General features: G+C 31.5%; 1 protein-coding gene across 1 annotated transcript; it reads right to left on the reverse strand.

The window, feature by feature from the left end:
• Window positions 1-209: 209 nt before the first annotated feature.
• LOC148285519 (centaurin-gamma-1A-like) lies at window positions 210-11801 on the reverse strand. Its single transcript, XM_088223983.1, has 10 exons — window positions 11708-11801; window positions 9847-10028; window positions 8136-8657; window positions 7456-7627; window positions 6433-6702; window positions 5373-5585; window positions 4117-4234; window positions 3707-3826; window positions 2698-2917; window positions 210-2050 (listed from the first exon to the last, which is right to left on the reverse strand). Exons 1-10 carry the CDS (start codon window positions 11799-11801, stop codon window positions 1436-1438), a joined length of 2526 nt encoding a protein of 841 aa, XP_088080109.1. The 3' UTR covers window positions 210-1435.
• Window positions 11802-11977: the final 176 nt, after the last annotated feature.

Here is an 11977-nt window from a genome sequence, read left to right on the forward strand (position 1 = left end):
TAACCGGTTTTCAGAGAAATATAGATCTTTGCGCTGTGCGTGTTCTAGATATTAAAATCTTCAATCGAGTATGTAAAAAAAAAAGTTAGGAGCATAAATGTTTTATTCATCGACCTACCAGGGTTGTAGAATGTAGAATGCATTTACAAAAAATGGAAAGATGTTTTTTGTTTAAAAAAAGTTTTTTTTTTTAATGTTAACAAACAGCATTTGTTGTTTGTGGATCTCAATCAGATTCTGTTCTTAAATTCCTTATAATTTTTACCCATTTATTACTTTTTATTGGATTTTTTGTAACACTAAAATAATATTAAATTCAATACATTTTTAAAAATCGTACTCCTACATAAGTACACCCCTTTGTCATTGAGACGACCGGAGTTTGACGTTTGCAAAAAGAATGCCGTATTTGAAAAAATATTTATTTTATGTTTTGGAATTCAACCATAAACAAGTACCAAGAACTTCGGTACCTACTTATCAATGAAAGTCTTTTTCCAAGATAAAAGCAGGCAGACCAACGTTCGGGTAGGACAACGTCTGTCGGGTCCGCTAGTGTATAATGAAATAGTTTACTAAAAGCATTAACGTATTATTAAAGCTATTTTGCAGAAAAAAAAATAGCATTCCCCACTTTAACCTTTGACAGAGCGGCAGTCAACCAAACAAAATTATGAGAAACTTCAAATATATACTTTTTCTAGCCTTTAGGCTCCAAAATCAACTTTTGACGGATGATATTTTTTATACATAGTAGTGCTTCAATTACTTAAAGATGTTTCCATATTTTTTTATCTGTAAATGAAAACGAATTATTGTATGATTAACCTTAACTAGAAGGGACATTCTATTTGCTTATGTGTACCACCGGATTTACAGTTTTATGCAGCATATGAAAACATTTAGAGTTATTGAAAAAAGTTAATTAAACAATATAACATCTGCTAAACAGAAAAACCTCACATCAAATAATTTATTTACTTCTAATTTGGAATGCAAATATGTACTAACTAGATAAAATTTAATTAAAGCTAACTATATCCATAAAAACAAATAATTTAAGATTACAATTAAACAATAATTTCAAATCTTTAAACATAATCAAAATAAACTCTAAAAGGAAAATAATACAATCCACATCTACTACAGGTAACAGTAGTGCTATTTACATACAAGTAGTAACCACTATTGATATAGAGAAAATTCGAGATACACTGTAATATCTCAATGCAATGGTATTCTAATTGGAAATTTGCACTATCGATAAAATCTCACTTTATTATTTATTAACGTCAGTCATAATAAACCAAAATTTATTCAAAGTAATTTTTCGGTTAATACTCGCTTAGTAATTCAGCCAAATTGGCAGTTTAGTAATATCCAAAATGCATCGAGAACACAACCAAATGTATTTAATATAAATATTTCATTACAATTAGACTACGCTACCACCTATTGTCGGCTGACGACATCTCCCATTTCCAAAGTTCAGATTATTTTGATTGTTTTGCCTACCTAGAGTATTAGAGTTATTTGGGATCAAGAATCCAGCGATTGCACTGCTATTGCTGTTTAGACTTGTTCCACTGCCGTGCGAATCGTTTCCGCCTCCAAACTGAGAGGAATTAAACGGAGCATTTGCTGCAGCGTTATTTTGATTACCGTAAGCATTATTTGATATTGTATTAACTATAGAATTGTTCTGAAGAGCGATTAACAAGTCAATAAGGGCGTTGGCTGAATTTAAAGGCGATAGCATTGTAAATAATAAACAGATGCAGGAATTAGATTGGCTAGGAGAAGACGAGGAATAATTCGGTTGGTTTTTGTTTTGGTTCGAATTAGAAGATGAGATTAGATTTTTGGTGGATCCAGTCGAACTGTTGGTTGAGTTCGCTCCCGAGTTGTTTTGCACGTGGTGGATAGGACACGAAACCTGAAGGTGGCAAGTCCAGTGAGCTGAAGATATCCCCATCTGCGCGGCCGCTAAACGAGCCAACTGCAGGCAAGACACATTGTCTGCATCGAGCAGGTTTGGATTTGCATTATTCTGAAAAAATAGTTATGAACATTGAAATATATTCAACTCAAAACATTTAATAATAAGAAATACTTACTTTATGTATTTTAAGTAAATAAACATAATTTTAGAAACCGAATACTTTTGGCATATACAATAGCGAAATTCTTATAATATCACTTGGTATGAGCAGACGGAAATTTGATAAACACAATTTGGGTATTAAAAAATGGGTATTAGTTTAAATACACTGATTTTCTACCCTACAACAGAGATAGATATGCAGCGAAATTTTTTATAAGCATTTAACTTTTTTTCTGCATGTTTTTAAAAAGGAATAACCTGCCAAGTCCTATTCTAGAAGTTTGTCAGCGGTGGAAAATAGAGGATATGGAAGAAGGTTATGAAAAATACACCACAACACCCCAGGCCAATTAAGAAAAAATCTTTCTGAATTTTTTCTTGCAACTGGTGGGAATCGAACCCGCGACACCAGCTTCACAGTTGGACGTCTAATCAACATTTAAACCGACCTTTAAAATGTCAGTTGAGTTCACTTCAGCTTCAGACGTTAAACTGATTAAACCTAGCATGTCCTAGATTTATTCTTACCCCCAATGGCTCTTTTTTAACTAGCCACGCGACGTGGAATTAGGTTTCTTAATAAATTATCTTACCCATATTAGCAACTGGGCGACAGGTAAATCTCCCGCAGCGCACGCCAAATGTAGTGGGGCTCTGCCCCCCGCTTGCTGGTTGACGTCGGGAGCCCTCGCCCTGGCCAGTGCCCCTAGGAGTGGGGGAAGCTCCCCACTGAGCGCAGAAAGACAGGCATTTCCAACGTCATCAGAGGAAGGAGTGAGGAATGCTTTGCGTTCGTATTTCAGTCTTATCCATCTAAAAATAAACAAACACATATTAGATAAAAGAAAAGAAGGTTTTGTTAACTAGTTTTATAAATTAAATTTTGAAACAATATTAATAAGTTATTGTCTTTTGTAATATCTAGTAATAAAACTAGTAATCAGTCTTATGCTTCTAGCGGCAGCCCTCAAAAATGTTAGCAAACACACTAACCAGTACACCAAAAACCAGACTAATCTTTAATAGATTTCCTATGATTGATTATTTGACAAAATTGTAAATAAATTAGAAAATTATTGTTGGAAAAAATGTCCTTTTTGCTTCAAAATTAAGGAATGTTATATTACATGATTGGATTTGGTTTCACCAAAAAACATCATTGTTTTTTTTTTGTTTTCTTTTAAATACCCTGGAATTTCAGATTCCTTTTTTATTCATAGCAAAACTTAGTCCTATAATGTCTTGGATTCATTATATTTTACTAAGCATTATTATTCTTTACAAGTTATTTAGAATTTGCTTTTTAATTCAATTACTTTTCTTTTATACAAATATTTTTTTTTCTTTTTTACTATGTAAAGTTTCACTTTTTATTTTGCATAGCAGTATGCTTTTTATTGTTTCTACATGTATACAAAAAAGGGTTGTTTATCTTTTAAATTTTTACTTACTATGTTTGTACTCACCTGTATATTTTTTGTAAATGCCCCTTGGGCGTATTGTAAAATTAAATAAATAAAATATTTAAAAAAACAAATAAATTATAAAACAATTAAAATATTAAAAAAAACAAAAAAATTATAAAACAATTAAATTTCTTACTGTTCTTTTTCTTCTCTTGATGAAGTGGGGTTAGGTTTAGTATGTCCTCTGATATTTGCTTCCCAAACGGAATTAGCCAAACTATTTCCTATTGAGAGCATTACACTCAAATGACCGGGCCTAAAAGACATACCAATTATTTAAAAAAACACATAAATAACAACTTGTTTTAGAGAATAAAAAAACAGAAAGCTAAAGAATGTTAATTTGAGATTTGTTTTTGAGATCTGAGAAAGATTTGCATCTGTCGATCCTGAATTTTCGAGTCACCGAATGTTCCACTTAGGTCGACAGGTGCAGATTGCCTTATTTGTGCCAAAAATTAATTTTAATATAATAAAATTACATAATATTTCAAAATCATGTATTTTTCAATTGATTAACTTCAGTACAATTTTAAATTTACTCACGGCCATTCATCTAATTCCAGTGACCTAACTCTAGATATATGAGATCCGAGATTCCTATGAACTCCTGAACATTCGATGCACATCAAAACACCAAGATTTAGGCTTGCCCAATCAGGATCTGAAATTAAAGTAAGGTTAAAAGATAAAGTAGGATTTCAATACAAAAAGGTAGAATTAGTAGTCAAGACCTGCGGGGTTTACTTATGTATTTGACAAAAAATCTGCTTTTAAAATGCTCTGTCACGGAACAAAGATGAAAAAAATTCATATGAAAAATAAAAATAGTTAATAATAATTTGAGAAGGGTTGTGATCCTGTAGGTAGTGTCCCGGACTTCGGGGCAGAAGATAAGAAGCACACATCCCCCCTACCACAAATTATTTCCCATTTTCTAACACAATTATTCACAACTAAAATCAAAAGGCCCCAAAATTGATATAATTGGGTTAATCATAAGAAAACAAAGTAAATTTTAAAAACAATGTTGATGATTGTAGTAAAAAATATGCTATTTCAACAGCAGAAATTTTTGTCTCCATAAAGAATAGTTTCAAAAATACATAGTGACTGAAAAATCTCTTAAATAAAAACAATTTGCTCCATTAAGGAATTTATGACAGAAAGTAGAATGTTACTTGATTTATTTAGGAAGACCAACTGACACAAGTTATTTATAAATCAAATATTATGAATTACATAAAAATACAATTACAAGCGTTCTAATAATTACCATAAACAAAAACATACTACCTCCATACTTAACATTTTTGAACAAACAACAAATAAATAATATGTATCACAGGACGAATCATTGGTGTGTCGTGGGACACACAAATAATCAGTATTGTGCAAACATCAATCTAAAAATTGTAATATCATTAGATAATTTAATGAAAAAGACTTGAGAGGCGATCACAAGAATACTACAGCTTAGCCAAAATTCTGGTTTGAAACTGTTCTTTATCTTGAACGCAATTGACAGTAATGTTTGTGCATAATTTACAATACCTAAATTCATCTCCAATTGAATACAAAAAATATGAACAGAATAGTACAATATGATATGATTTTATATTTGAATACAAATTATTATTAATAAATAATCAATCGCACTTGTTATTAATATTAGTAGATTGATGATGATAAAAAAATGTGTTTTAATATGTGTAAAAGAGTGATATATTCTAGTAATAGTTTCGTAATTGAGTTTAGTTAAAACAATGTAGCAATTCATAAATTTAAAAAATGTTAATTACCGAGTGCATCACAATCCACGCATGTCGCGTTGCCCGGCACAAGATGGACGTGTCGCGAGATAGCCGCCTCCGCCCCTCCCGGCCCCTGTAAGGAGGCCAGGATCTGTTTCTCCACAGCCGCAACCCAGGCATCCCGGTCCTCACAGCTTCCGGCCTCAAACCGCCAGCGCTTCCCTTCCAGGGAGACAATGCAGAACTCGTACACTTCTTGGTCTGAAAAAATATTTGTTTTTATTCTGCGATTAATATCAAGGAAGAATGTTGTCGATAAAGCACCTGATAAGAAAAATAAGGTATTTATTACACATTTAGAGATGAATTTATACTAAATTAATTAAAATTTAAATTTATTAACTGTTTCAATAAAGGTCAATGTTGAAAACTCTCTAAGGGTTAGAAATCCAGCCTATGTCTACAAACATTTCGACATTTTCAAAATATATTTGATTAAACCAACAAAATATAAGAAGCATAAAAACAGAAATAATGTATTTTCAGGTGTTGTGGAGTGTGTAAAATAATTGAGCCAGATGAATCTTACCCCCGCCAATAAAGTTATCAGCTCATTTACTTTACAAAAGTCAAGAAATGGAAGAATTGAGGAAATATGGGAGTTCACAGATATGCAAAAGGGTAAATGATACATTATGTTTTTATGTGACATTCATATGTTTTAAACAGGTTGTGGTTCAGTGGCTAGCCACTAGTGTCACAGACTCTGAAGGTTTGAAACCCGCTCTACAACTCTGCTTATGTTTCCCTTATTCTAACACAATTATTTACGACAAAAAGAAATAATATTTGGAAAAATAATAAGAATGCATGTACTATTTATAAATAAAAAAAATGTGTAAAGCGATCACTAAAACCAGCCAATGACAAATCATAAGCCCTGTAATGCCAAGACTTCCATGTTGTCTTCACAAAAATGTTGTTTTCAATTGAAATAAATGTCTTAATATGAACTTTTTCCTTGATACATTTTCACAGAAATAAAATATAAAAGCACTATGAATATTACTATGCAATTTATAAAAATAAATAAATTGCAAATTCTTACCATCTCCTTCCCCATCCTTCTTCAACCCACTGCTCTTCATTCTCCTGTGTCTTTTCTTCACATGGGGTGTGTCCATTTTGGAGCCAGCTCCGAGGGTCGAACTATCCCCATTGGTTGGAGCGACAACATTACTGGAAGAGCTTAAGTCATCCTGAGCCATATTCCCTGAAGATGGAACATTAGCCCTGCCCGGTTCCTTCAGTACTTCATAAGCAGTGAGAAGGACCTTGTCAGTTAGCCTCTGCATTTTGCCATCCTTGGATTGATAAGCTAATAAAAAATATATTTATTGTTTTATTAAATATTTGAGGTTATCCAGGACAAATTTTCAAGAGACGAAAAATTACATTCAATAATATTTGTAAAGGTATAAGAAAAATGGTACCGATGCTAATGTAAGGAAGCGAAGTATGGAAGAAAAAAAAAAATTTTTTTAACAACTTCCATTTATGTTTTTTCCTTCTCTTTTTTGTACTTTCATTGATAACCTTACATATAATTATTATATGATATAGAAACTTCACTGGTCCATTAGAGTGAAGTCGAACTGTGTAAAATATAAAACTATGTAACCGTACTGTATGTTTCCTGAATTAAAGAAAATAAATAAATAAAATAAAATAAATAAAACGTCAAAAGTCAGAATGAAAGAGAAAGCGATGTCTGTATGCAGACATAGTGATGTGGCGTTCTATCCTTTCTGTCTACCCTTACAGGGAAATGGCATGGTTTGTTTTTAGATACATATTTATATGACTGGGATTTTCGTAAAACTAGTGTATCCTCTAGTGTAAAACTAGATATAATACACAAACAATGAAAGAAAGTTATTTTGTAGTTAAATGGCTTTTACACATTCTAGTTCATGAAAATGCTAGAAAGACTTTAAAATATATGAAAATCAAACATAGTATTTTTCATCGGTATAAGATACAGGTTTCAATTTAGATTTTTTTTGTAATATTTTATTTAAAAACTTGTACATATTTAAAAAAAAAAATGATTTGGTAAAAATATACTTACTACTCAGAGATAATCCACTGATGCCATCATTAATATTGCTGCCGTTGTACGTTTGATGACCTCCAGGAAGAGTGGTAATAATTGATTTTGATCCTCTGGGCTTCTGCCCCGGCACTTTCACAGTTACATATTGGAGAGATATCTCCTTTCCGTGGATATTTTCCATGTAGTCCTGGAAGAAAAAAAACATTTTTACCCCCCTTCTAATAAATAATTAAAGAAATGTTGAGTTGTGAATTTGGTAACTACTATTATAATAAAATTTTATAAAAATAATTTTACTCTTTTTATATTAATTTAAGTTTACTTGAGAAAATAATTTTGACTTCTTGAAAATTAAATGACATTACAAAGCTAGAATTGAAGAAATTCAGAAATTCAGAAAAAAAAACAAGTTTTTAAAACACCAAGACATTTATTATGGGCATGGACAGAATTTTTTTTTGTTTGAAAACTGTTGACCGTACAGTAATAAATACTTACATTTTGTGGATATTTTTCATTCGACTTAAGATATATTTTTTAGAAATTAAAGAAATTGTGTATCAAATTTAAAATTCATAAATTTATATTTATCATACATTATGTGTCCAGTAAAACAATCATAAAATGTATTGAAGGTATTTGTACATGGTGAATAAATGTATACTTTTTTTTATATTTATAATTGTTAAACTTACATTGATGCTAGGGTGGTAGGTTAGTCGGCCATCATCACATAAGGCGACATACTTCTTCTTCCACTCCTTGTTCAAAGCTTTACTACTTTTCTTGTACAGATAACCTTGCTTAATAGGAATTGCTCTGCCAGAACCAAGTTCTCCATTTTTAAACTTGTCATCCCCTTTTTTGGAAGGCGTAAAAAGGTTGGATCTTCTCCTAGTTTTCCTCGAGGTGGTTGGAGTTGACGACGGAGTGGGCAGGTCTTTAGAATCTTTGTAGCCGGAGTTCGGTATCTGCAGGTTGTCTAAACAAGCAGGAGCGGCGAATTTTGCAATATTGTTGTTTTCAGTGGCTATTGTTACAAGGCCCTGCGAGGAAGCGTGACTGGCCAGTGTGTGTCCCCATCGCGTGTTGTCTGGACCATTAACTGCGTGCAGATCCACAACTTGTGTTGGGGCATTGTCGTTGGGACCAGCCATCGTTCTGTGTATGTGGTTAGAAGAGGCAGAAAGTGTGTGGTGCCCTCTTGATAAAGTATCCTGAAATTGTACGAGAATACAAATATTATGATAATTTAATTGAAGCAAAGTGGTTAGTCAAATACATACATACTCGAAGAAAAATATTTTCATTTGCCTTTATAAAAAAATATATACAAAATGTTCTGATAAAAACAGAGTCACAGTATCATTATTTTGAGAAATGTGACTTTAAATTGACTGGTAAAAAAAAAACCTCTTTCTGCTGTAGTTCCAACATTTATTCAGCAAAGTTAATGAAACCTTTAGGATTTACTACAAATTCCAAAGGAAAACATTTTGAATAAATTTATTACGGAAGAAATATAAAGTATTTTTCACTTGGGTCAATTGACCACCAAAGCGACGAGAAAAAATAAATTTTGTCTAATAAAATCAAAGTGTCATAAAAGTAACATTTTAGTGTTGGAATTGGGAGACAAATACATGAGTAATTGTATGAATAATATTTTTAGTATGTCCAAATTTTTGCTGACATGTAAAATAGATGTAAATATCAAGGGGTTTCATTGGGATTAACATATATGTAGATCATCCAGTTCATAAGTCAAGTCCAAAGAAACTGAATTTGAGTTGAGTATGCAGTTTACTGTAAAATTTGCCTCTCTATTTGATGCACTCCTCATATGAATGTAAAATGCCACCAAAAAATACGTAATGGTAATATTGCTTGGCTCACTTGAAAATATTCCAAATGTTCTATTTAAAAAAAAAAACATATTACCAACGCACGCAATCACTAAACATCGGATGAAAAAACATAAAGAAATCATGCAAAAATCAAAAATATTCGATTTTATGTACATCATTAAAATAGTCCATTATCATTATCGCTGAACTTATAATTTGGAGATGTCTGATTATTGAACTGGATGATCAATACACATTTAACAGAAATGGAGAACGCATTAAAAATATTTTTAAAACATACAGAATGGTGAAAGTTACAGTATGTAAAGTGATCTAGTAAACCAACTAATACATAGACATCCATATTACATTATCAAATAGATATTCTATTTCCGTATAGCGAATCATTCAAGATTCTTAAGTGATTGCATATTTTTTATGAATTAAAGTAGTGTATTGGTGCATATTTATGATTCTAGATGTTTGCATGTATGTAGCAAAGTGTAGTTATAAAATACGCAGACTTATTGAACACTAGCGAGTGGTTATTGCATTTTACCTTATTTTGCTGATAGTTGGCGTGGTTGGGAGAATTAGAGGGGTGCAGGCTTGACACGTTGGGTTGTGCCCTCAGGGGGGCCCCAGGGTTTTGAAGTCCCAAAGGAGTGGATGGCCGCGAGTTACCCGGAGTAAGGCATGAAGTGGACGAGGACAAACGCTGCTGGACTATCTTGTGACATGCTGTAATAGAAAGAAAGAGCAATTAGTATTTTTTCAAAATATGAGAAGATGTACTATTTGGACTTATTTGACGACTCAGTTCTCCTCTACAAATGGAAGCCTTTTAAAAAAAACTAAATCTATTCCCATAGTACGCTTACATACACGCCACAACATAAAAACATTAAAAATCTCCCTCTTTTCTAACAGGCTGAGCCATGTTAGATTGAGACTATCCTAACTGGAGCACGCTCAGTATTATTTTTAAATTCACTAATTTTATATGGATGTTAAATATATATACTTATATGCAATTGGTACTGTGTTAGGTTTTAAAAAAAAAAAAAAAAACCTATTATACCAACGCACTGTGTGCATAACAATAAATATAAGTAAATAAACAAAGAATCTATAATGACTATTAATTATGGCAAATAAATCTGCTTATAAAATACATCATCCTAGGGGTGAAACATTGATGAGTAGCCGAAAGAGATTTTGATATTGTTAAATAGTTTTCATTGTTACTGTTTTATTATATTTTATATTTAGTTCAACCAACAAAGTACACAAAATTTTCACTTAGCATTATAAATATTGTCATACTCATTGATTTTATAAATACATAACTAGTTATCATTTGATTTAATCTATTTTTCAGTGTTCTACAGAATGACTATTATTTTTAAAAACAATTTTGATTTTAACAAATTAATAAATATATATATATATATATCTCAAGGTACCAATAAGAATCCCATCTAATTAAGCCATAAAGCCTTTTATGTGCCTGAGATGTGCCTAATATACCCTAAAATTATTCGCAAGACAGATTTGGAGATGGACATTGTCATCCCCCTGCTCGGGGACATGAATATATAATGAGGGCAAGAAATAATATCACTGCCAATATTCCTCCCTTTAACACAACATTTAACACAAAAGTGCGAGGATCATTTTTCTGCCAATATGCTTCCACATAAAATTAAGTTAACTAATAACAAACGATATTTCAAAAGATAAATCAAAATCTGGCTGCAGAAAATTGGGATAGAAGAAATAAAAAACAGCTTTGAATGACATGTGAAATATGTAAAAAAATAAATAAAAATGAACACTGTACAGTTCTCCTCAGAACAGGTTTCCCTAGTGTTTGTCTATAAAATATTTTATATAGTAAATAAAAAATATATTTTTAGTAAAAATATAGAAGTTACTGTAATAAGTATGCAAGTATATAAGTAACTGTTTAAAATATAGCCATATAGATAAAGAAATTAGTGAAAACCAGATTAAACCAAGAAATAGTACTTTAAATAGTACTGAAGAATAGAAGACATGTAAAACTGAGAATAAATGTTATGAAAATGTAAGTAGTGTATTATTTATAATCTTCTAAACAAACATTTGTGAAATAAATTATTGGTGCCATCGACCGATGATTGGTACTGAGATTATTTTGATGTACATAAAATGGATTGTAAGTATGATTTTTGACAAGTAGATTTGTGTATTTATTTGTACAAAAATAAGACAAACGGGTTGTACAAAAAGAAAATCAAATCTCAGTTTATTAGTTTAGATCACATTCAGGTAATGTCTTAAAGGATATATACTGCAATTTTTAATTGAAAAAATCAGTGCTTGTGTAATAATTATGAATGTTTTTAAAATTCAAGAAAGGAATAAGGAATACAAACGCGTAAATTTTGATGAAGTCCGACGGCCGTGTAATTCGGCTTTTTGCAAATTGTAACACGAACTTCGCCTTCTTAAACTAGGCAATGGCGACATATCACTAAAAGCATTTATTTTATTCATGTTTTCATTCAAGAAACTTATAAAAATAAAACCCGTCTAAACTATTTAGATCGCATTCCACACAAACCACACAAAGACCAATGACGCGATACCAACTGTCAAATATGTAAACAACAACCTGAGTGGGGTTGCCGTAGTGAAAAAACATA

The sequence above is a fragment of the Micrasema longulum genome, unplaced genomic scaffold (assembly GCF_059751315.1).
Source record: "Micrasema longulum isolate JH-2025_06_02 unplaced genomic scaffold, ASM5975131v1 h1tg000029l, whole genome shotgun sequence".
Classification (NCBI taxonomy): domain Eukaryota; kingdom Metazoa; phylum Arthropoda; class Insecta; order Trichoptera; family Brachycentridae; genus Micrasema; species Micrasema longulum.